At 54.6% G+C, this 25,715-nt stretch overlaps 1 protein-coding gene across 2 annotated transcripts; it reads right to left on the minus strand.

The window, feature by feature from the left end:
• Positions 1-2,761: 2,761 nt before the first annotated feature.
• On the minus strand, positions 2,762-22,333 carry Gpr68 (G protein-coupled receptor 68). 2 transcript variants are annotated; one of them, XM_048362229.1, is made up of 2 exons: positions 22,128-22,333; positions 2,762-4,033 (listed from the first exon to the last, which is right to left on the minus strand). In XM_048362229.1, the coding sequence occupies exon 2, from the start codon at positions 3,938-3,940 to the stop codon at positions 2,831-2,833; it is 1,110 nt and encodes a 369-aa protein (XP_048218186.1). In that variant the 5' UTR covers positions 3,941-4,033; positions 22,128-22,333; the 3' UTR covers positions 2,762-2,830. The 2 variants fall into 2 exon arrangements, with proteins under 2 accessions (XP_048218186.1, XP_048218187.1); XM_048362230.1 differs by lacking the exon at positions 22,128-22,333 and adding an exon at positions 20,025-20,066 and having other exon boundaries at positions 2,762-4,035.
• Between the last annotated feature and the right edge of the window lie 3,382 nt (positions 22,334-25,715).

Here is a 25,715-nt window from a genome sequence, read left to right on the forward strand (position 1 = left end):
AGCCAGATGGACTTTTTCTCCCACCCTTTCTCTCTGGAGAAAAAGGAGTCTTAATCCTTCATAATATCCTTATTTACTCTGCTTGGAAGAAAGATCTAGTTTTCTGGAACACTCTAGGACACTAGGAGTCTGACCCAGAAAGGAATTAAGTGGCCAAAATAAAATTGATGTTTCAATAGGATGCAGTTAATCCTTCGTGATTAACTTGGAGTCTGCTTTTGAAAAGACATCCCTGCCTAAAGAGCCTGGTCAGCAAATGTGGGCCTCCCCAAACAAAACACAGCACTCTCCAAAGGGATGAGTGCAGCTGTCCTTCTGCTTTGGGACTCTTCTTACTGAGGAAGATATGTCTGACTGAGCCTTCATTGTGAAGGGCAGCTTCGGAGCAGGTACGATGGGCCATGTAGCCAAAAACAGCAGATTTCTCCAAACTATAAGGTAAAACTTGCTCCTGAAAGGGGAGGCAGCCAAGGAACGTCTCAGAGTGGCTTATCACAAGAAAAGAGAGAATATTCTACTTCTGTGAAGTCTCTGTCTTTCTTGACCAATTGCTGGGTGTTCACCATCAGATCCTCCAACTGCTCTGAGCTTTCTCTGCTGTTAATTCCTGCACCTTCCTAACTGCCTTAGGTGTTTCTACATTCACCTGGTTTTGGGAGATGCCTCCCCAATAAGGACTAAAGACACTTCTGCTCTGAGTGGTTACTTTGCTTTATTTGCAGACAGGTTTGCCACATAAACCCATTGCGCAGTTCATCACATGTAGACTTGGCGTAAAAGGGAGGACAATACAAAAATACAACTCTTGATAACAAGTAGAACTGCCTTTAGCTCGTCGAAGGCCATACTAACGAGTATACCAATGTTTAGATCAAAATAGGGAGAATTGCTATGGAGTGAGCGGACACAGAGGACTCAACCAGGGACATTGCACTAGTCAGATGGTAGGCTGGAGCTGAGTGAGTTCTTCCTGCGTCTGCAACTGTGTCTGCCTCCTTCCAACTCGGCCACTTCCTCCTCAAGAAAGAGGAAGAGGAAGTCCTAGATGATCAGAGACCCTGGAGAGAGCTGGAGCCCTCCCTAGGGGCCGCCCAGTCAAAGTCAAGTGGAACCCTGGGATCCCAGACGCCATCCCGCTCTGCAACTCATCCACCCTTGGCCTCTGAGGGAAGGGGAAAGAGACACAGAGTAAAGGACCCATGCATGTTTTGGAGGTTGAGGAGGAGAGAGGAGCGAGATTGAGTACAGGATTCTGTCTGTTCCCTTTCTCCTGCTAACAGATTCCAGAAATATCCAACTGTTGCAAACTTCTCCCTGCCCCAGATTCCTTCCTTGGCTATAGCCTATCTGGCCTCTTAGTTCGGAAGGACTGAAATCTTGGGACTTGTGAGAGCATGCTCTGGGAAGTCAGAGCTGGTTCTGGTCTGGTCTGAAGGGCTGGCGTTTCTGTGAAGGTGCCGGGTCTCCTGGAGCAGTGAGCAGCTCTTCTGCCCTTGCTGTGAACACAGGGCAGGGCTGTGTGTAACCCCTTGCAGAAGCTAAGTCTCTGGCCGTCAAATGAGGTTGAAGGACTTCATTGCCCACCCCCCCCCCCCCCGCAATCTCTGCTGCTCTCTGGAGACCTTTGAGGACTGACACTTACAAAGCAAGACTTGCTGTATGACCAGAGGAGATCTCTATGTGCTAGAGCTGGGGCCAGACACGAGCCTTTGAGAGAGACAAGCTCTGTGCTCAGCCCTCCGTGACAGAATGAAAGCTGCGGTCTGTTTCCTTGGCTCCGTATGGTCCAAGGGCCCGCTGCCATCTCCAGATGGGTGAAATGGGGCATCTCACAGAGGAGCAGGGACAGAGAACAAAGGCCAAGTGAACGCCAGGCCACCTCTCCTCCTGTCCACACGAGCTCCTGGACCCACACCGGATCTTTATCCTGGCCTGAGAGCCTGAGAGTGTTTTGTTTGGGTAGTTAGATCTGAGAGTTCTGGGAGCGTGTCACACTCCTCTCCTGTGTGGCAGAGGATGGGGCGTGTGGACCGCCCCCCCCAGCAGTGACAGAATCTCAGTATCTTGGCACACCTCTGGTACAGACACCTGACACTGATCTGTCTCTCCCTCTGCACCCCAGGCTCTTGGGGAAGATGGTGACAGAAAGCTCAGGCAGAGGACTCTGTGTCCGGACCTTCCTGAAGGACACCCTGGCTTCAGGCCCCAGTCTCTACATTTGAGGTTTTTGGAGGTCCCTTGGCATCTCCCTGGGGAGGCCTGGGGTTCACTTGCCATCAGCCTTCGGGCCTGGGGCAATCTGTTCAGCCCTTCCTCTAAATGTAGGAGGCAGTGGGTGGCGGAGTTCTCCTCTGCCCTCTGCTGCCCTTGCCTCTTCTTCCACGGCTGCCTTTCCCTCTCCCCTTCCATCTCTTCAGTCTCCCCTTCCTGCCCTGTGGTGCGGCGGGGTCTGGGTGTTAGAGGTCACCGAGTCCAGCGGGGCACTCAGAGAGCTGTCACCTGGGACAGCAGTGGCACCCAGTTCCCTCCTCCCCCCTGCTCCAGGCCGCCACATCTACTCTTTGCAACCATCCTGCCGAGGACAAGGACAGTCCACTGTCCCCCCCCCCCCCAGCAGTGGAGGGCACACCGGGGCTGAGGAGCTCATCTCCCTGAGTCAGCTAGAACAGCCCCTCCAGGGGTCAGAGAGGCCAGGCTCTGGGCCAGGCCCATCCCTCCCTCCCTCCTGCAGAAAAAAGGGGTGCAGGCATCACACAAGCTCAGGACCCCCCAGCCTATGGGCTACAGAAAGGCCCAGGCCTCACCTCAGCCCTCGCGTGGGCGACTCAGGCTAGGCCAACCCTCCCGGAGGGGACCCGACCACGGTGGGCAGCACTCCAGGTGAGGCCGGGGTCTGCAGAGTCGAATGAAGCTTGGTTAGCAGCTCAGGCTCCCCGCTGTGGGCCCCACTTTTTGCAGAGGCCTCGGGGGCACCCGATGGGTAAGCCTCCCTGGCCCTGCGGGTCCTAGAGCAGGTGAAGAAAGCCAGGCAGGCTCCCCGGAGGCGGGCCAGGTCCCGGTGGGTAGTCTCGCTGACGAAGCAGTACAGCACGGGGTCGGCCACACAGTTGAAGCTGGTGAGGAGGAGGGAGAAGTGGTAGGCATTGAAGATGCCCTTGGCAAACTCGCAGCTGGCCTCCCAGAGGCTGCGCACCAGCAGCAGCACGTGGTAGGGCAGGAAGCAGGCCAGGAAGATGACCACGGTGCTGAGGACCAGCCGCTGGATCTGGTCCTTGCGGCTCTTCTGGGTGCCATGGCTGCGCCCCACGGCCCGCAGGATGCCCCGGTAGGAGGCCAGCAGGAGGCAGATGGGGAAGAGGAAGCCCACCAGGAAGCGGTAGTAGTTGATACCGCGCTGCCAGGCCTGGATGGGGTAGTGCTCGAAGCACACGCGGTGCCGGTCCTCGTCCTCGATGACCTCCTTGTGCATGAGGAAGTAGACGCTGGTCAGCAGTTCCTTGGCCCAGATGACCACGCTGACACCCACCGCGGCCTTCAGGGTCCGGAACTGATGGAAGCGGAACGGATGGGCCACGGCCAGGTAGCGGTCGATGGAGATGCAGCAGAGGAAGCCCACGCTGATGTAGATGTTCTCGTAGAGGAGGATGCCGCACACCTGGCAGGACAGGTCGCCGTGGGACCAGTTGTCGTGCTGCAGCACGTACTGCAGCCAGAAGGGGAGCGAGCAGATGTAGAAGAGGTCCGCCACGGTGAGGTTGCACAGGTACACGCCCAGCTCGTTCCGGGCCTTGATCTGCAGGTAGCCGAAGTAGAGAGACAGGCAGTTGGCCGGAAAGCCCACCAGCAGCACTGTGACGTAGACCACGGGGGCCAGCGTCTGGTGAATGGTGTGGTCGATGGCGCAGGTCAGCGAGGAGTTATCCGCAGTGATGTTCCCCATCTTGGGACCGGAAAGGGCTCTCACCCCTCACAGGCTCACGGACTTTCCTCCACTGCCATCTTGTTTAAAGAAGGCAGCTCAAGCTGTGAGCCCCTGCAAGTTAAAGGTGAGAAAGGCTTAGAAGAAGCACAGCTAACATTTATATAGTGCCTGCTGCATAGCAGACACTGTTGTGCATGATGTATTTCTCTCTCTCTGCCGGTTCTTGGCCTTGAACTCAGGGCCTAGGTGCTGTCCCTGAAGCTCTTTGTGCTCAAGGTTAGTGCTTTCCCACTTGAGCCACAGCACCACTTCCAGCTTTTTCTGGGTAGTTTATTGGAGGTAAGAATTTCACAGACTTTCCCTCCTGGGCTGGCTTCAAACCATGATCCTCAGATATCAGCTTCCTGACTAGCTAGGGTTAGAGGTGTGGGCCACCGGTACCCAGGTTTTTTTTTTTTTTTCCTTCTTCTTCTTTTTTCTTTTTGTCGGTCATGGGGCTTAAAGTCAGGGCTTGGGTTCTGTCCCTGAGGTCTTTTGCTCAAGGCTAGCTCCCTATCATTTTGAGTCACAGCGCCACTTCCAGTTTTCTGGTGGTTAATTGGAGATAGGAGTTTCATGGACTTTACCGCCCAGGCTGGCTTTGTACCATAATCCTCAGATCTCAGCCTCCCGAGTAGCTAGGATTACAGGCGTGAGCCCCCAGTGCCTGTCTACATGCTGTATTGTATTCAACTCTACGCACCAGCCAACCAACTCGAACCCACAGAGAAGATGTGAACAGACCATGTACCAAGACACTGAGACACGGTTTATGGCTTCCTTTCCCTCTCTATGACTTCCCTTATTTATTCCCTGACCCATATTTGTCTTTCCGATGTGTGAGTGCAGCAAAGAAGGCAGTAGATAGGAGGAGTGTGAGTCCATCCTGAGCCCAGCTCTGCAAGGAAGCCTCGAGGCCCAGGTCACTTCCAGCTCTCCACCCATGTCCACAGCAACCAGCAGCCAGTGCCTACTCACTCACGGGGCTTTGTTAAATCCAATACATGCACAGCCCTGGCCTGGGCCTCTCCAGACAGCAGCAGAAGCAACCTTGTCTGCATCCTACTGTGCAAGAAATAGAAGTGGCGCTCCCTGAAGGGCCTCGCCCTGGAGCCCTGGTTTCCCCATCCGCAGTCCCTCCCTGTCATCTCCTTCATGGAGCTTAAGGAAGGTTCTGGGCCAGGAACCAGAGCCAGCTCCTGCCAGGTGTGCACAAGCAGTTGCCCAGGGGCGGGGGTGGGAGGGGGGTGGTCAGCACTGAACCACGGGTAATGACTGCTGTCAGGAGGCACAGCCTAGATTTATCAAGGGAGTGCAAGGTTCTAATCTTACTCAAATCAGTGAAAAGTTCACATGGTTTGGAATTTAACAAAGAGGATTCTGGACATACATACAAATGTGACTAAGACCCAATATAATGTTTTCTTGTAATTTAACCTATCAAAATAATAAAGCCTTGAGTTGCTCTTCTCCTTTTGATTCAGCATTTCTCTCTCAAACACACAAAAAACCCTCACTAGATCGAAAACAGCATATTTTAATTTTCTCTTTCTCTTCCTTCTTTACAGTATCATTATGTAGCCAAGGTTAGCCGCCAACCCACAATCCTCCCGCCTTAGCCTCCCAAGTGCTAGGATTACAGGCATGTACTATTACACAGGCTAAATCAACATATCCCTACCGAGAGTGTGCAGTCTGTGTGGTTGCAGAGGCACAGTGAGTGGGGGGTCTAAATTAAGTCGCGTTGTGTGGTCTACATGTCAATTCTCCTCACAGAGCTGAGCTGGAATTCATGGCCCTGGGCAGGGCAAACCCTCAGAGTCTATGCCTCCAGTATGCTAAGACTACAGGACTCTAACTCCCTACAGCTCTTGGGGAAGCCAAGCTCTCTTCTTCTTCCTCTTCCTCCTCCCCCACCTCTACCCCAGCTCTACCCTCCTTAGCTTACCAGATGAGAAACTGAACCAGCATGCTAAAAGGCTCATCTAAATCCAGCCCCAAAGTTTCAGTCCTGGGGTTCAAGAAGGATCAACACGTGGAATCTCTCTAAGATCACACTCAATACCGTAAAATACCAGAGTACATTCACCCCCCTCTATGTGTTCCATATTCATTATTTCCGTTCACTTCGGTTAACTGTGGTCAGGAAGAAAATGGGTGAGTGTAACACAGTAAGATTATGTCCAACTTGGGAGGCTAAGACAGGAGGATGGAGAGAATAAGGCCTAGGCTGACATAGTGAGTCCCTGTCTCAAAAACAAACATATTTTAAGAGACTAGGTACAGAACTTGTACTATAGCATATTGTGACAATTGTTCTATATTATTACTAGTGATTGTTCATCTCTTCCAGTGTCTAATCTACAAACTTTATCACAGGTGCATTATGTATGCGTGAGAGCCCATAGCATATATGGAGTCCATACCATCCATCTAGCTGCAGTTTCTTGCATCCACTGGAGGTCTTGGAATGAACCCTTTTACGATGAGATGGCCTGCTTTATAGTCATGTTTCCGAAGTAAAAGGGCCATAGCTTTCCAAAATGTTTTATAAAATACACAAGAGACAGGTCCTACCCAAAGCCACTCTTTACTCGGTCTCCAACTTCCTGTCATGGCCTCCAAAATCAGTCCTCCTCTTCTGCCCTAGCTCTCCCCGCCATATCGCCCTACCACACTCCCCAGAAGTTCACCATCCCCTCCCCCTTCCACTCTGACCCCCCCCCCCGCCCACCCCAGCTTCCTCCCCTTCCCACCTCATGGTCACCCGAGTGGCAGCCACGACAGTTCTTCCAAAGTGCAGACCAGATTCTCTTCCTTGCTCCATGCCCTCTGAGGAAGACTCTTTCACACTTGAACTGCACTCCTTTGGGGAGGCCTGCAAGGCCCGTGGGGGTGCGCGGGTGTGCATGTGCGATCTGGTTCCAGCTCTCTGATCTTACCTGCCTCCCCTCCACCACCACCGCCACAGGACTAGCTTCCTGTGTGGTAGCTCGGATGTCACACCTCAGACCTGACAAGGCCTGGTATCAGCTTCTACTGCTTCCTGAAGTTCTTTCTCCTCCGTGCCCTGCCCCACCCACACCACCACATCTGCTCCTTCTTTATCAGATCTCATCCCAGGAGCGCAGCCTGACCCACAGCCCCCCATACAGGCCTGTCTGACGGCTCCACAGGCTCCTCTGCTACGCCTCTCATGTCTTTGTCTCCCATGAGAATGTGAAGTCCAACTTGGCAGAGGTCTTGTGCAGCTTGAACCTTAGGTCTTGTGCAGCTTGAACTGACTGGAGAGTCTTGAATAAATAGGTGAACACCACTTCCTATATTCCAGGTCAGGAAACTCGTTCAAAGGGAAAGTGATTTGTCCGGAGCCAATAGGAAGAAGGAAGAAGCAACTAGAATTCAGGACTGTGTTCTATGGCCCTCCCTCCTGTCGACCATGGTCCCTGCCCCAAACTCACCTCACCTCACCTGTCAGGTCCCAGGGGCCATGAATTCCCATTGGACTCAGCTCCCCTGTCCTATCCAGGGCACTGGTTTCTTAACCTTTTAATTGTGATTAAAAGTATACACAAGACAGAAGATAGCCATCTTAACCACCTTACATGTACATGTGGTGGCATGAAGTCCCCATCTCCAGAATGCCACTCATCATTGCAACAACTCTGAGCCCATTCAGCAGGAGATTCCCCAGCCCGTTCTCCTTTCTGTCTCTATGATTTTGACTACAGTGGGCACCTCGTGTAAGTGGCATCAGACAGTATTAAGTCCTATCGTGTCTGCCTTTTTCGTTCAGTACCGTGTCTTCAGTCACATGCTGTGATTTACGCATGCCACCTCCGGTTTAGCCACTTGTCAATGGGCACTGGGGTTGGTTCTATCGTAAGCCACTGAGAACAATACTGTCATAAACATAGGTGTGCAAAGATTGGTCAAGCTCCGGCTTTCGATCCGTATGCAGATTGTATATCCATATCCAGGAATGGAATAGCTGGATCATACGACGATTCTGTGTTCATTGTTTGGGAAGTGCCTGAGTATTTTCCATAGCAGCTCAGTGCACCCATGTTGTTAGATCGTCCATTTGCTTTCACACTTACACATGCCTTGGTGGTAAGAGAAAAGGAAGAAGGAACAGCCGAGGCCTCTGACCGCCCCCCCCCAAAAAAAAAAACTGCCCACAGCCCACTAAATAAATCACCATCCTGAATCCCAAACCCACACTGTGCAACCAAATGCCTCATGGGAACTCCTTAGGAGGAAGCTGACAGCAGCAGACGGTCCAGAGCGGCCCCCGGGGGCAAGCACTTAGGACTGGTTCTCGGCAGGTTGGATAAAATCTACCTGCAGGGAGGTACAATTCACCCATCAGCGCAGGCCCCAGGGCTCCAATAAAATAGGGCAAAGGAAGCCACCATGGAAACAAGTCCTGTCAGGTCTTGGAAATTCCCTGACAGTAGTCACCAGGCCCCCAGCCTGTTGTTTACTAGGGATGAGTGTGGGGTAGGGAAGGGCTGTGGCGTGTAGCTTCCTCTTTCCTAGGCCAGCAGTAAGCCGACTCTGGCAAACAAAGTCCGAAATAGTCAAGCTTACAGGGCCCAAAGGAACCACAGAGTACTGTGGAAGCGCTTTCTATATTCCTTTTGGAGGAAACAGCACCATTTCTTGAACCAGGGCGCACCAGAATCCCCTGGAGATTAGTGACGACAAAGCAGGGTTTCCAGGAAGGAGGTGATTCAAGATTTTTGGCATTTTAAACAGACTATGAAACGCCTCAGATGGTGCGGGGCAGCCGGGCCGTGGCCCACCCGGCGCAGCCAGCCGCCATGGCCGCCTACGAGGACCGGGGTTCCGCTGCTGAACACACATTCTGCAGGAATTGCCTAGACGGTGGCGCAGAGGCGGCTGGAAAGGGCACTTAAGACCCGGACAAACCTGCGGGCAGAACTGAGTGAGACAAAGGCCCTGGACAATCCCCAAACTAAACTTTCACTAAGTAATGAGGACTCTGTCCCGGTGCCTGTGCCCCTTACACTCGCAAAATATTTTACAGCTTCCAGAACATTCATTCGGCTTACTTCTGCCCTTTTAGGCCACCTTCACCACAGTTCTGTTATTGTCCAGTTAAGAGGCAAGAAAACTGAGGTCCAGAGATGAAGCACTTGCCCGTCCATCCAGTGCTTCTAGGTTTCCCAGGTTAGAGATGGAGGACTTAGACACGAATGAGAAAGAACTCCCACACTTAGGAAACCACCAAGACTGGAAGAGAAGTACCACGTGCATGGGCTGAGGCTGTGTCACATGGTTTCTGTGAGCATCTCTCTAGTACACATTCAGTGTCCCAGAATTGGTTCAAATCCCCTCCGTAGCTCCAACTCTGCTACACTCTGATGACTCTCCCCAGGCTGAAGTCTGCCTAAGCAACTGCTGGCTTCTCACAGGACGTGCTGGGGTGGGGGTGGGGGGGCATTGTTTTCTGCACTAGTCTGTCCTTGGAGTGGGTGTCTCCAGCTTTGACGGCTCATGTTGGATGTCCGGCTTTGGCGTCCTCCTCCATTCCCATTTATATAGCATTTACTTTTGTAATGCTTAGGTGAATTAGGAAGGTCTACCGTTTTCAACTCCTTTGTATTTGCCATGCCCTTCTCCTTCTCTTCAGCTCTCTCAACAGAACTCCAGATTGGCTTGATAAAGACTATTTACACTCAGTACAACAACCTCCTGTTGGACTTTGTGGTTCCATCTTACTATCGCAAGGACATCCTTATCAAGTCTCAGCCTGATTCCATGGTTCTCCAATCATCCGCCTGCCCATCCATCCGTCCACCATCTATCCATGCTTCCATCCATCCATCCATCCATCCACCTATCCATTCATCTTCCCACCCGCTCGCCCATCAACTCCACTGCCTACTCACTCCCCCATCCAAGTACTCCTTTGTAGAACAAAATGTTCATCGAATTCCTATATGACAGCATTACACTCAATACTGGACCCCAGAGTCAAATCGCTTTTGGCCTTATGAGAGAGAGAGGAAGGTCAATGAAGCAAGCTCATAAAGGGCTGCCCCCAGGAAAGGGGAGTTTCTGTCTGTGAAAAATGTGTGCATCATGTCAAACGCAAGAGGGAGAAAATGAGTGCCTTTGGGGACTTGAAAATAGCTTGGCACAACAGGATGGAGGTATGAGGTGGGCAAGGCCACAGCAAGACAGGAAGCTGTAGCCACTGACAACTAATTAGAAGGGAAGTAGGGAACAGTTGGGGAAAGATCTGAGAATCCCTCAGTACCTGGTTTTTAAGACTCTCAAAACTTATTTGTTAGCTGGGTAGACAGGAAGAGGTGGGGAGGTGGAGGTGAGTGAGTATGTGTGTTAATTCATAAAGGGTATTTATAGAGAGATGAGCCTACGTGTGAATGGGTAGGTCGCTGACTAATGGGTGGACAGTTTGATGGATGAATTGATGAATGAGGGGTGGATGGGTAGGTGGGTGAGTGGGTGGGCAGATGGATGAATCTGTGGATAGTTAAATGAACAGAAGTCAGTAGACAGATAGAGGGTGGTGGGATTTAGAGCTGGGAACTGGAGCAGTGGTGTCATTAACAGGAAGACGAGGAGGAAGAGTCTCCTGTCTGCTTAGGCTGCCTGGGCTGGATAGAAGGCCCTGCCTTTTTCTTCAGATCTTATCACAGCCAGCTCTTCTTTCTGCCACTTCCTGAGGCGAAGCACCGTTGGATGGCAAGTGTCCCTTCTCTACCTGGTCTCCTGGTCTCTAGGGGACTCTGATCCTCACAAGGCAAAGGCTATAGGAGATGGAGAAGTGTTCTGCGTGGATGGGATAGGAAAGCTCAGCTGCATCTGCCAAGAGCCCTCCACTTTCCCGTATAGTCTTTCAGTATTATATTATGGGAGGCCAGCTCCCACTGTACAGATGAAGAAACTGAGGCTCAGAGAGATGAGCCAAGTGGCTTAAGATTCCACACTCAGGATGTAGCAGGCCAGATTTGAACTCGTGACTGGCCCACACGTTCCTTTACACCCGACTCTGAATGTGTAAGGCAACTAATTCACTTCAGCCTCCAGGCACAGGTGAGTTCCAGGCCTCATGGATGCCACCTCCAAGGCCAGTGAACTGAGTCTTGGGTACCATCTGTACCAGGCCAACTACTTCTTCAACACCCACGAGGAGCAAAAACCTACTGTGGGCCCAGTCCTCAGTCTCTCTAGGGGGAGAGGGCTGCAGAAAAGAACCAAGACCCTTCATCACCCAGCTAAGAGAGGGAGGAAAAACTATACACCAAGTAATGCAACACCTAGAGACAGAGCTTAGACACAGCTAAGGTCTCCAAGGGCTGTAATGACCAGGAGGAACTGAGCCCCACCAGCAAGGAAACGTCTTTTCCATATGATCAGGAGGCCTCACGGAGGCCCCAGGCAGGGGACAGAGCAGCCTGAGAGCTGAATGTGAGCTGCATAGAAACAGGAATCCCATCGGCGCCCATTCTTCAGCGTGGTACACTTTGGCACACACAGTTACTTGCCGTGCCAGGGACTGCTCATGCAGCCCCAGCTCACAGAGCTGGGGTGCGGAAGGGGAGTTCCTGCACACCCCACTTCCCTTCCCTGGGCTCCCCAGCCCACCACACGCTTTACCCAGGCTGTTCCTGTTGCTGAAAGGGTATGTTTTGGAGGCTGTTTCTCTCTCTGAGGAAGGTGTGGAAATCAGACTGCATTTTTCCTTGTTTCCCAATTGCTCCAGAATCATCTCCTTCCCGCAGCGATCAGTACACTAGAATCTCATGTCTAAAACCCTCGGAAGGGTTTCGAAGTTCAGTCCCTGTGAGGACGGTGGGCTGACATTACGAACCCATTTCGTAGAACCTGAATCATCCCGAGGCTAAACCAGCAGGCCAAGCTCCCACAATAAGTCAGGAGAGATCCGAGTCTAGAACCCAGGCACCCAGCAACAGACTGGATCCCTGCAAGCTTTTATGTCTACAAACCATAGCAAGAAATACCTTCCCCACCATGTCAATATATAACATGCCTGCCTATGTACAGAGAAACACATTTTCCCCCAACAAAACTTACCCTTACCCTTTGCCAGGCCGGCTGAATATTTTCTCCTCCAATTCATTTTCTTAAATGCAGATTGTGAGCTACTCAGTGAAATTCCTGGCTCACAAATGGGTCAGTTTGGAGGTGGGAGATGGTCGGCATGAACTGGGTTCTTCTGAGAAGAAAGCGTGGGATCTCAGCAGCCAGGCAAAGAGGCAGAACAGGGCGGTGAAATCTCAGCAGCGTCTAGAGTTGGGACTGACAGAGTTCTCTCAGGGAGAATCTGGCTTGAGTCCCCTCTGACTGCCTGTCTGGCTGGGCTCTGCCTTCAAACCTCAAACAGCCAGGCTCCTGCAGCGGCTGCTGGACCGAGCCCAGAGAGCTCTCCCTCCTGAGATTCCACCCCCCCCCCCCCCCGACTCCCGGCAGACAATCTCCCAGCTCCATCTAGAAAAATCCCCAGTTAGAGGCTGGCCCTTCCTGAGCTGAGGCAGAATCATGTGAACTCCAATCTGGTGTCAGGCTGGGCGGTTGCTGAGGAACCACATGCCCACAGTTGGAAAAGGCGGTCAGAATCCCTCCCTCCACCCTCCTGCTTTCCCAAGTTGGGGAGCAGCCCTGCTGGGAACACAGGGGCCTGGTTTGGAACAGGTGTCCTGGGGGGCATGCAGGAGGAGTGGGGCCTCCTAGTTCCAGCCATCAAACCATGTCTGGATATCAGGGGCGACAGGACGTCAAGCCCCTGCCCTGGGCCCTCACTGGAGCGCCCTTACCCCCCAACCAACAGCTGGGTAAGTGGGTCTCAGTACTGCCCCCCTCATCCATGTGTCTGACATATGAGTGGCTAGGCCCCACCCAGGGCCTGCTTCAGTGTCCCCCCCCCCCTCGGCACTCTCTAGACAGGGGCAGCTGGGAAGCACTGGTGTGGATGGGTGCGCAGGACAACAGGGTGCAGCAATGGGGTCAACAGAGCATGCATGTGGGCAACTGATCCAGAACCGGGACCAGCCACCAACCTCGGGGCCCTCATTCACCCCACCACCAAAGACTGCTAGTCCAGCCCTCACAGTGCAGTTGGGAGCTCTGGACCGGGGCCTGGCAGCTCAAGGATGACGAAGCTATGGCTGAAACGCGCGTCTGATGTCAGGAGCCTGGTTCTCTTGGCTGAACAACCTCCCTTCAAGGTCGGCTGCTTGGGAGAAGATCACAAAATACAAGTTGGAGCCAAGAAGTGTGGGGGGCACAGCGAGAAGGAGTTCTCCCCCCTCCATCAGGTGTTCTGTGGGATGGACCCCTCTCCTCTGGAAGCGAACTGCTGTCATCCTGTCCTGGGGTTGTCTTGTTAGAGGTCTCTCGGAGGAACACTACCAGGTAGCGGACATGTTCCCTGTTGCATTGCTCCTTGTCAGCCTGAAGTTACAAGTCAGGCTGTCTCTGCTGGTAGACAGACGCTAGTCTGACTGGTGAATGTGCCCGGCCACCCCCCACCCCCGCCATGTCATGTGAGAAAATGCAGGGCTAGGAGTGCAAGATTGATGGTGACTTCCTTGCTATCCCTAGGTCACGCCCCGCCAACAAGGGGCCCTTTGGCCCTCTCCATGGGCGGCACAGCCCTGCAGGACACTGGTGTGAGCCTTCTAGACCATCCCTGTCTACCTCAGTAAGAACCACTGTCAGCATTTGGCCCCGCCCTCCCCCAACCCATGCCCAAGACCCAACAGGGCTCCTTCCTCCCTCACGGGGCCTCTGGGAGGCTGAGGGAGGGGGCCTAGGACTCTCTGAAGGCCCAAGCAGAGCCCGTCCAGCATGTGACAGCAACTCTATGGTCCCTTGGAGGCCGGCACTGGATAGCGGGCCTCAGGAGACGTTCTGGTCCAGACCCGGAGTTCGAGTCCCAGTACTGCCATTTTTCCATCACCTTGAGAATCACATACCCTGCTGACCAATGGGATTCTAAGAATCCCGGGAGGTGGCACTCCCCACATCCTGGAAAAGGCCAGTGAGGGGATAATGGTGGTGGCACTAGTCCTTGGCCTAGAAGGGTCTGATTTATGACCGCAGACAGGGTGGAGAATGGACAGGCCGGCTTGGAAAGTTGGTGAGGGAGCCCCACCTTCTGTGCCATGGGGTTCAAGGCGCTCGGAGTATTCCACTGGTGCGAGGCTAGGCAGGAGGAAGGCCTCAGGGCTCCCCAGGGGCCTGGCCAAACATAAATAATGCTTCTAATGAGCTGCCTGCAGTGTCACTGCACGAGCCTTTTCTGGCTTGCGTCCCCCGAACACACTGGAAAACTGGCCCGGCGGCAGCACGGCAGGTTCAAAAGGGGCCGGGGCTGAGTTGAGAGTGGCTCTGCGGGAAGCGACCAGGACCAAGAGGGGGAAGAGCAGAGCCCCTCCCAAAGTGAAGGAGAGCCTCGGGCAACTGAGCAGGTGCTGAGGGCCGTCTGTTTTAATCTTCACCCTAACCCCACGTAGAAGGGATGGTCTCTATTTTATAGACAAGGCTAATGAGACACAGAGGCCACAGGAAGCTTGCCCAGGCCACACGGCCACTGAAAGGACATGCTGAGATTTGAACCCAGAACTGTTACACTCTGAATACAGATCTGTAGATAGTCCTCTTGCTACTGTAGCAAATGCTGCCTAAAGAGTGGCTTATAGCAACACCACTTCCTTACTGTTCTGAATGTGGAAAGTCTGAGACGGATCTAACTGGGCTAAAATCTTGGTTTTATTCTGGAGACTCTAGGGGAAAACCCATCTCTATGCCTTCTGTAGCTTCTAGAGGTTTCTAGCATTCTCTGGCTGGAGATATCCTTGTGGCAGGGGTAGACAGAGCTCAGCTCACATCTCCTTGCGATCTGCCGCCCCAACAACACTTTTTCTCCTCTGACTCTCTAGCTCCCCCTTCCTTGTTCAAGGGCCCTTGTGATACACTGAGTCTGCCCAGATGATGTAAGATCGTCCCTTTATTTAATTAATTGATTTAGTTTGTTTATTTATTTATTGGTCCGTTATGGGCTTGAACTCATGGCCTGGGTGCTGTCCCCGAGCCTTTCTGCATTCGAGGCTAGCGCTCTACCACTTGAGCCACAGCGCACTTCTGGCTTTTGAGTGGTTCACTGGAGATAAGAGTCTCACAGGGACTTTTCTGCCTGGGCTGGCTTCAAACCCCGATCCTCAGATCTCAGCCTCGTGAGTAGCTAGGCTGACAGGTGTGAGCCACTGGCGCCCAGTTCATCCCTTTACGACTGGGTGATGAGCACCCTTCATTCCACCGGCTGCCCCGATTCCCCACTACCGCGTCCATCGCGGGTGGGAGGCAGAGCTGGTGTCTCTGGTTGGGAGAAGGAAAATTGGTGTGTGGACCTTGTCCTCCACTCTCACCTCAACCAGGACGAGGTCTAGAGCCAAGACGTCAGAGCCACATGGAGTAGGCAGCCATGGGTGCCGGGGGCAGGCCTGACAGAGCCCCTGGGCGGGGTGGGCTTTGCGCTGTGCCCCGAGAACAGAGGGGGGACAGCAGAAGGACAGAGAGCAGGGGAGGGGGAACCCCTCAGTCCTTGCCACCCCTGCTGCGTGGCTACTTCCTAGCCTCTACTCCTCTTGCCCACATGCCTCAATCACCACCTCCGCGTCCTCCTTCCCAGTCTTCAAAACCGAATCCCACCCATCGCTACCTCCAAAGTTCTTTGAAGTACCTTTCCTCAGGTGAGCCCGGAGACACCTGTTCCAGTCAGCCCTGGGTGCCGAGTCAATGCAGACTGCTGGGCCTTGGCCTGCGCCCACCAACTCAGAACATGTTACGGAAGAAGTGCAGGGGCTGCGTGATTAGCCATTCCCCCCGAGGTTCTGCTACACCAAATCACTACAGCCCAGCTCACCCCACCGACTCCATGCCGCCCTCCCTGACACCCAGAGGAGATGGCCTTCTCCTCTCCGTCCCCATGGCTTCGACCCCATCCTCCTCTGGGTGGCCTCGGAGTTCTGAACCAGAGGTGGATGTAGAGGATGCACCTTTGGGCTGTGAGCCCCGGTACGAGGTGCCGTGCTTTTTCCACTAGAGCTACCTTACGACACCCCTGTGGGGCCGATATGATCAGCCCAGCTTTGCCACCAAAAAGAGACGCAGGGCCACACACAGCGGGCAAGCAGTGTGGCTCAGGATTCGAGGGGAAGCTCGAGTCCAGGGCAATTCCTGCGCCTGTGTGCCATGACTGGTGAATACCCATCCCCTCCGCTTGAGGAAGGAGGACCTGGGTCTCTTTGGTCCTCTTGGGGTTGAGGAAGGTACAGAACGCACATCAACTGTGTCGAGTCTTTGGATGAATAGATGACCGCGAGCTCATTCCTTCCTGCAGCCTTTCTGGAAAGCTGGTGTGGCTGACAGACACTGAGACTAGAAGCCAACACACGTGGGGGAGGCAGGATATGGATGAAACAACAGGAAGATGGTGGTTTGGACTCAAAGGTGGTGGCTAGCAGGCCCTGTAGTAACAGCATCACCACAGAAACCTGCTGCCCGGCAATGAGACCCCCAGCCAGCAGCGAGGCGATCCGAGCCACCCCAGGCATCGTTCTTGTTTGACCACAGAGCATGTACCACAGGCCTTGAGGTTGCCATGGTAACTCCAGGCCTATGGCCTCCACCACTTCCCGCTTCCACACCCACAGTGCTACACCCCCGCCAATTAATAACCTAATAATGTATGGCAACAGCCATTCAAACTCCCAGACAGCAGCCTTCTGGAAAGCAAACAGGCCTCTCCAGGGAGCTGAAAGCCACAAACATGCTCATTGCACTTGACCCTTAGCCACGCGAATCCAGACTACTCTCTCCCTGGTTTTTCTCTCTTGTTGTGAGCTAGTGGCTCACATCTGTAATTCTAGCTCCTTGGGGAGGGGGATGGGGGGACTGAGATCTGAGGATCATGGTTCAAGGCCAGCCCAGGCAATAAAGTCCGTGAGACTCTCATGTCCAACTAACTATCCAAAAAGCCCGAAGTGGCTCACGTGGTAGTGTTTTCCTTGAGCAAAAGGTCAGGGACAGAGAGAAAGAGGGGTGGTGGGAGAGATAATTTGGGTGATGATTTGCTCAGAGATAGAGCAGGAGCTTAGTATGCACAAGGCCCTGGAGGGGAGGAAGGGAAAGGAAAAAAGGAAAGGAGAGAGGGAGGAAACAGAAACAAGGAAAGGGAGGGAGAAAGGAAGGAAAGAAAGAAGGAAGGAAAGAAGGAAGGAAGGAAGGAAGGAAGGAAGGAAGGAAAGGAGGGAGGGAGGAAGGAGGGAAGGAAAGAGGGAAGGAAGGAAAGGGGGAGGAAAGAAGAAAGGAAGAAAGGAAAAGAAGAGAGAGGCTCTGGAAGAAGGAAGAAAGGGAAGGGAGGGAGGGAAGTGGTTTGCTTAAGGTACTGGCTCTAACCAAAGAAAGAGGTGGTTCTGAAGGCGAGCCATCAGGTTCTGGAGCCCAGCTCTCAACTGCAAATAGTCTGCAACATTCTGTTTAGCTGGCCATCCTCCCTGTCTCCCTTTGGGAAGCTTCCGTGTGTGTGCCCGTGTGTGTGCGTGTGTGTGTGTTTGAGTGTGTGTGTGAGTGTGTGTGGTGTGTGTGAGTGTGTGTGTGAGTGTGTGTGGTGTATGTGTGTGTGGTGTGTGTGTGGTGTGTGCGTGTGTGTGTGCGTGTGTGTGTTTGAGTGTGTGTGCGTGCGTGTGTGTGTGTGTGTAGTGATGCCAGCCATAAGCCTGTCTTCTGAGATTGTGTCCTTTGGAGCCGCTCTGGGATGTGAGGCGATGGGGTCACCCACTGTCCCCGGGGTGGTCTGGGCTGGCCCGGCTGGCTGTGTGGAGGGGCCCCTCCTCCGGTTCGCCTCCCTGCCCCCCCTACCCCCCCTCCCCCCCCCCCCCCCCGTCACCGGCTCCTCTGTCCCTGTCCCTCTGGAGAATTACCCGACATGGGGACCTCGCGCACCAGGCCTGGCGACGCGGGCCTGTGCACCCTGGGGGGGGGCGGGGGCGCCCTTGGCAGAAGGGGTCCCCCGCGGATCTAGGGCCGGGACAGGGGGGCCCACATGGATTCTTCTGGGGCAGGAAGGGCTAGCTGTCTGGCACTTTTTTGGGGGTGGGGGGGTGGTAATTACCAGGTGGCCACGGTGCCAGCCTGCGGGGGCGGCTGCTAAACCCAGCGGCGGCGGCGACCGCGGGGCGGAGGCGCCCGACCCAGCAGAGGGGCCGCGGCGCGCAGGGGCGGGGGGGGGGGGGACAGACAGGGGGACGGACAGGGGGAGGGGGGGGCGGGGATCTTCGCCCCTGTCCCTCCCGCCTGCCCGCCGGGGCGCGCGCACGCGGGTACGCGCCTCTGCTGCGCGCTCCCTCCCCCTCCCCCTCCCCTCCACCCCCCCTCCCCTCCGCACCTGCCCGCACTCCGCGGCCGCGCGCCCGGGGCAGACGCAGATCCGAGCCCAGCCAGCCCCGGGCGGGCCCCGGACCCCCCCCCCCCCTCCACCCTCACCCCACGCGGTCCTCCCGCCCTAGCGCACCGGCCAAGGGTGGGGGGGACCCACGGTCCGAGGACGCCTACCTGCGCGGTGACCGAAGCTCGCGTCCTCGCCCTCTCTTCCTGGGGTGGCCTGGGGACCCCCGGGCAGGTCCCTGCCTCCTCCGGGAGGGAGCAAGCCGGGGCCACGCTGCGCCCGCTCCTCCGGCTCCACTCCCGGCGGGCGGGCGGGCGCACACACTCAGACCTGCCGTCCACGCCCAGCCTTCCGCGCTGACCGCAGGCCACGGGCGAGGCGCCGGCCCGGGGGGCCCGGGGTGGAGAGGCAGCCGCGCCCCCGGGCGCCCCCGGCCACCCCGTCCGGCCCCCCGGGCACCGGTCCGCCCGCCGCCATGTGGGCCCAGGTGCCGGGGGACCCCTTCCTCCTCCAGCCCCTCGCAGCCGGGGAGAAGCTGGGGGGGTCACCTCCGCGTCCCCAGCTCGGGCACAGGAGTGGATGGGGTGCCCTGCCCTGCTCGGGGGGCGCCCTTTACCTAGCCCAGCGGGGCCCTGCCTGGCCCGGGTGCTCCCAGAGCAGCGCCGCGTCCGCAGCAGCCGCGGCCCCGACCACGGAGGACTGACTTTCTGACCAAAAAATGAAGGAAACTTGAGTGCCTTCTTCCCCACCAGCCTCCAAATAATCGCTGGCATTTATTGGGCACTTACTGTATACCCAGCACTCAATGCTTCAAGGCACGGATTGCTTTGATCCTCAGGCTCTGTGAACTAGCCATCACTCCCACTCCCAGTCTTCACATAGAGGAACCCAGCCCAGAAAGGCCAGGAAACTGGACCAAGGTCACACACGTGTGCAATGGAGGGACCGAGACTCAAATTCAGCAGCCCCCTCTGCTCTGAACCACTTGCTTCCTGCCCCATGACGTCCTTACCTTTTCTCAGCATCTTTTGCCCCCTTACAACCCCATAGCTTGGCTCCTGTGACCCTCTCCCCTCTAAAGGCGCCCTGTGGCATCTCCTGGTTTGCAGACTCGCAAGCCACTTGTCCTATGGACTCGGAGGTTGACACAGGCCACCATCCCTGAGCGCCCCTCACCCATTCTTTGCACAGCCTGCTGGGCCTTGCTCTGGGCCTAGTGCCCTGCTCCATGGAAGAAGCCCCTCTTCCTATCTGGGAACTAAGCATCCGGAAGTGGACCCCGGGGGCATGCAGAAGCTCGGGTGGCTGCTCTCAGGACAGTGGCTGGGGGTAGAGAGGCAGCGCAGACAGAAAGGCAAGCTGGAAGGGAGGGGGAGAGAGAACAGCTCTCGTGCTTGCCACGAGGGGTGGGGGGCGGGCGGGGGGCGGCGGGGTCTCGGTGCCTCTGGGTGAGTCTCTGAGTGGAAGTGGACAGGACAGAAGACAGAAGGAGAGACACAGGGAGCAAAAGGAGGCCTGGGATGCAGAATCAGGGGGAGGAAGGAAGCTTTGCTGTCTTCCCAACAGGTGGTCTCAGAGGCCGGGTCAGGTTCCTCGGCTCCTCCTCGTAGTATCTTCCCAAATGGGAGTTTTCCGAATTAACCATGCCTGCAGATACACACATCTGTCATACTAAAGGCAGTTTGGCTATGAGACCCAGAGTGAGTTTGGGCTCCAGCTTCACTGCTTACCAGCAGGGAGACTGTGGGTGAGTCTCTTAGCTTCTTCGTGCCGATTCCTTGCCTGTGAAATGGGGACTCTACTTGAGAAGGGGACAGTGGTCAGTCCCACGAGCGACATCTCCTGTCCATGCTCAGCACACAGGAGGGCTCAGAGGATGTGGGCTGTTATTATACACTTAGCTTTTCATGCTTATGATGGCTGCTGCCTTTCACTCTCCATCTTTAAGACGCGCTCCCCCGTCTCAAACATGTAAGTTTACAGTGATTATGAAGCGTAAGTGCATTGTTTCTCTTCTTCCCTCCCTTTCTGTGCCCCCCCTTTGCCCACCTTAAAAATAAAAAGAAACCAAAGACAAAAACAAACCTCACCAACAGCAACAATGACAACAAAACCCCCACATTTCCTAGCATTGATAGACGGTATTGTAAATGTGCAGGGGAGTTACACCTTTGGGTTCCTCCCCTATGAGTACCATGCTTCAGTCTCACTGTCTGTGTGTGAGTGCATCCCGCATGTGGACGCTGGATATAAAATACAACTGGAGACGATAACGTAGACAAGACAAGCGCCTTTTAAATCCATACTTCGCCATTTGGAGATAGAGCAGCATGGTTCTTATTCTAGACACGGAAGGAGAGGCAAATGGCCCGTGGGATATAGGTTTGATATTTCTGGCCATGCTCTCCCTAAAAAAAGAATGGTGGGTTTGGGAAACTTTATCACAGCCCTGGCCTGCCATCTTTTGTTGACTTGCCCATGATTTCTGGCACCAAGATGACCAGTCTTTGGTGGTGGTGATGGTGGCACAGCAGAATGTGTTGTTTCGTAAATGAAACCAGGCAATGGCCTAACAAAGGAGACACAATCTCTGGCGCTGGTGGCTCACACCTGTAATCCTAGCTACTCAGGAGGCTGAGATCTGAGGATCGTGGCTTGAAGCCAGCCCAGACAGGATAAGAGTCCTCGAGACACTTAACTCTGATACATTACTCAGAAAAAGCCAGAAGTGGTGCTGTGGCTCAAGTGGTAGAGTGCTAGTCTTGAGCACAAAGAGGCTCAGGCCCAGGCCCCGAGTTCCAGCCCCAAGACTAGTAAAACAAGACAAAGAACACACAACTTACTAAGAGGAAGACCGTGCTGTCTTCCAGAGCCTTCCTGGACCTAGAGAAAGCTCTAGAAATTATACTCTTGGAGGGCTGATTTGAAATACTGCACCATGGCTGTCTTTCTTGCCCATGGCAGTTCATTCCCCATGGGGCTGGGCTCCAGAGACTGGGGAAAAGCCATTTCTTCCCTTCTAGCCTTTGGCGGGGTTTGCTTTTGGTTTGTTTTTTGATGACTTGATATTTTGCCTTAAGACAGTGTCTCCATGCTGAGCCCGAGGCCAACTGATACACAGTATTTTCCCAATGTCAAACTCAAGGTGACCCTTGTAAGTGTCCAGAAAAATGTGTGGAGAGAGGCTGGGTAGCCTCTGTGGTCTGTCCTCATCTGACCTCCAGCCCCTGACCTCTAGCCCCTGCTCTGAGGATTGTGTCCTGGCTCCGGAGGGTTTGTCCTCTGCGTGTGTGTGGCTATGACTCTGTGGAAGGTGGCTGCACCCATTGGAGCCCCTCTCTGGCCTCATCCTGTGAACCTAAGGAGAGCTCAGCTCCCCAGAGAGGCTAGTCCCAGGGGAACTAGCCACCCATGACAGACCCCTTCGCCCGGCCCCCCAATTCCCTGCCTCCTACCCAGAGGCGTCTGACGACACCAAAGCAGATGCGTCACAGGCACACTCACGAAGGCACACAGCTTATCTACTTAGAAAAAAATTACTGTTTTCCCAGCTCACGCTTCCAGTGAGCACAGCCCCCGCCAGCCTCAGAGCAAAGCTCTCTTCATCCTCCCAACAATAGGAAGACAGGCTGCTTCCTCCCCAGCCTCCAGCCCAGCCCAAGGCTCCAGGGCCCCCAGGTCCCAAGCAGGTGTTCAACTTGCCTTCTGAGGAAGACCTGCCTTTGCTGAGTCAGGAACCTTCCACAGCAGTTCATGCAGCTAGAGGCTAGTGGGTCTGAGAACAATTACCTCCAGCACTGACCACACGCCAGCAGGCCGGGCCTCTGCTGACTCATCATTGTCCTGATGAATACCTTTCCTGTTGCTGCTCCTACTCAGATCATGGAGGCTCTCAGCCCTTCCATGCCTAAGGGAAACGCTGAAGCCAGCGGGGTGTCAGCGCAGGTCCGTGTGAAATGTCAGCACACGCCTCTGGAGGGCTGGGGTCCATCTCAACTCCGAGGCTAGTCTTGGGACACCAGAAGGAGGCCTTCAAGCTAGGTTCGCTCAGGAGGGCCAAGTGCAGGAAACCTTAGCATCTACATGTCTGAGTTTGCATCCCAAACCGGTTGCTTTCTAGTTGTGAAATTTATGCAACCTCCCGGGGCCGGTTTCTTCTTTAAAGTGGGGTTAATATGGAACTGGGTGTGCTGACTCACATCAGTAATCCCAGTTACTCAGAAGGCAAAGATCAGGAAGATGGAGGACCAAAGCCAGCTAGGAGAAAGTGCTCGCAAGACCTCATCTCAACCAACAAGCTGGGTGGCTTGCACCTGGGATCGCAGCTGCGCCAGAAATGTAATAGGAGGATCAGAGCCCAGTCAAAACCATGAGAGCCTATCTCAAAAACAGTCCAAATGGGGCTGGGGATATAGCCTAGTGGCAAGAGTGCCTGCCTCGGATACACGAGGCCCTAGGTTCGATTCCCCAGCACCACATATACAGAAAACGGCCAGAAGCGGCGCTGTGGCTCAAGTGGCAGAGTGCTAGCCTTGAGCGGGAAGAAGCCAGGGACAGTGCTCAGGCCTTGAGTCCAAGGCCCAGGACTGGCCAAAACAAAAACAAACAAACAAAAAAAAACAGTCCAAGTGCAGCTCATGTGCTGGGTAAACCTGAAGTCCTGAGTTCATAAGCCAGCACCTCCAAAAAGTGGCATCAATGTGAAAACCAGAGAAAGAATCAGATATCTAGGTGCTCTTACAACAGCTGGTTGGGAAGAGAGCAGGGGGGACACAAAAAGAAGCGCTGCTGGTGGAAATAAGATGGGCCAGGGGGGCCGGGGCGCTGGTGGCTCCCACCTGTCATCCTAGCTACTCAGGAGGATGAGATCTGAGGATCACAGTTCAAAGCCAGCCTGGCAGGAAAGTCCGTGAGACTCTTATGTCCAACTAACCACCAGAAAATGGGAGGTGGCACTGTGACTCAAAGTGATAGAGCGCTAGCCTTAGGTGGAAAAGCTCAGGGACGGCACCCAGGCCCTGAGTTCAAGCCTCACAACCAACAATAATGAGGGGGGACAGGCAGAGGCTGCTCAACCAGGCCTGGCTTTGGTTCTCTGCTTTGAAGAATGGATCCTCCACTTTGTGGCGGTGTGGCCTTGGGAAAGTCACATGACATTTCTGTGCCCGCCTCCCTTTTCTTTGTGAAACGTAGGCGCTAAGAGTAGCTTATGGGGTGTTCTGAGTTCGTAAGTCAAAAACCCTTGGAGTGACGGCCTGTGCCTAGCAAGTGTTCCAATGGAAGCCTGTGGAAGGCTTGCGTTTCTATTCAAGTGTGCGAGACTTCTTGTTGACAGTGAGAAAGGCAGATGAGGATTGATTGCCTTTGATGTTGTCTTCTTTGGGGGCCATTGGACTGAGGTAGGGAGGCCCTGGAAGGGCAGGGATGGATCTGAGAGCTGGCTGGCACGTATGACCTTTTCCAGACTTTAGGGGCAGGAGTCTTTAGAGACGTTCTTTGGAACAGGGTGTGATGTCATCTGCCTTCAATTCCCAGGAGGTCAGCCTGGGCTACACAGTGGGTTCAAGGCCACCTTGGCTATGTAGTGAGACACAGGCTCTAACAAATAAGCCAAAGAGAGAAAGCGAGAGAGAGGAATCTACTGGGTGAGCCGAATCACTGCATAGCGTTTACTGAGCACCTGTGGCCTACAAAGCAGCCACTGGCCTGCCTTCTGGAGGTGCTGGGGACATCTCAGGCTGCCAAACTGAATATGCTCTGGGCATGGGTATTGCCAGGGGTTGAGCTTCAGAGCCGGGAGAGTTCAAGACGGGCTCAAAGGCCTCCTGAGGAAGGTGGGTCCTCCTTAGGACCTTGGAGGACTGCAGGTATGAGATTGGATGAGCGGAGGGAGGAGGCCAGGGCAAAGGACAGGCAGTCACTGCAAGGGAGCAGCAAGCTCAAAGTCATTCAGTTCGTTTCAGTTTGTTCAGTTATTCATTTGTTAGCTTCCCACAGATAAACTGAAGGTGCAGTGGTCTCAGTGGTACTAGGGATTGAACCCAGGCCCTTGGGCTTGCAAGGCAGGAGCTTTGCACCACGGAACCATGCCCCAGCCCTGCAGGCGTACTTTCTAGCAAGGCTCTACACTCAGCATGGGCTGACTGAGGGAATTTGGTAATTGCTTTTGTTATTCCCTGTCCAAATTCCTTTTAAATTGGTCTCACTCCACTCAAGAGAAGGCCTTCCTTGGGTGCTAGAATGTCCTTACCGCCACTGGAATTCTCGCTTATCCTTTGTAACCTAGAGAGCTGGTCTGTAGCACAGGCGCAGAGGCTCTGTAGCCTTGCCCTGCCCTCCTTGTTCTTATCTGCACAACTTTTCCTATTGTGGAAGAAGGTGCTGAATCTCTGTTCGTGAGAGTGGAATAAGATACATATATATATATATATGTATATATATAACCAAGGGTGGGGTTTTGGCCCTCGCTATTGACTTGGTCATTGAGGTCACTTTGGAAATGAAGAGGCACCAGGCCCTCCTCAGTGGTGAGGCCTGGGCCCTTCACGGGGCTTTCTTCTGCTACCACGCACGTGCCACGGCCACACACAATGCGTGTGCTGGACACTGGGAGGGGGAGGGAGAGCCGGGACCAGAGGGAGAGCAGCTGAGAGCCACGACATCCTCCTAAGATCTGTTCAGGTCCGTGAGCAGGGCTGCCGTCCAGAATGGGGGACCCCAGCCCACCTGTGTTCTCAGCCGCAGGGACCCGGGGGCCACCTGATATAACAGGGTTTATACCTCAGCCAGTCCTAAACGGCACGTTTCCGTTCTGGCTTGAATACAAGTTCCGAAGTATGACATTCCAAGAGAAACCTTCGGGGTGTCCTGGAAACAGAGCTCGAGTGGCTGAGGGTTTGGCAAGTGCTTTGGGAGGAAAACCAGGATTAAGACCGCAAGGATAACACTGGTGGCCACTGGGACTGGAGGACCCGGGGCGGGGCGGGGCCTGCCGTGGGAACAGCCTCGTGTGGAGAAAGCTACCTGGAGACTAGGGAGACCCCCCCCGCCCCGCCCAGTCCTTCCGGTGACCCAGCACTGCTGTGCACACCGAAAGGGCCCTGTGAATGCCGGGGTGGGGAGCGGGGTGTACGGCACTTGGGGGTCCGTCCTTGTCCAGGACTGTGTTGCTGGGGGCCAGGGGCCCCTTAGTTTGAGAAGAGAAGCAGTATAGCCCTGCCATGGCCCTGCGTGGTCACCTGTGTCGCCTCCAGAGTAAGAGCTGTCAGGAACCAGTTCCTTCCCCTCGGA

This window comes from Perognathus longimembris, chromosome 14 (assembly GCF_023159225.1).
Source record: "Perognathus longimembris pacificus isolate PPM17 chromosome 14, ASM2315922v1, whole genome shotgun sequence".
In the NCBI taxonomy this organism is placed as follows: Eukaryota; Metazoa; Chordata; class Mammalia; order Rodentia; family Heteromyidae; genus Perognathus; species Perognathus longimembris.

Coding starts and splice junctions, on each gene's coding strand:
- Gpr68 (XM_048362229.1), bottom strand. CDS start 3,940: ATGGGGAACATCACTGCGGATAACTCCTCGCTGACCTGCGCCATCGAC.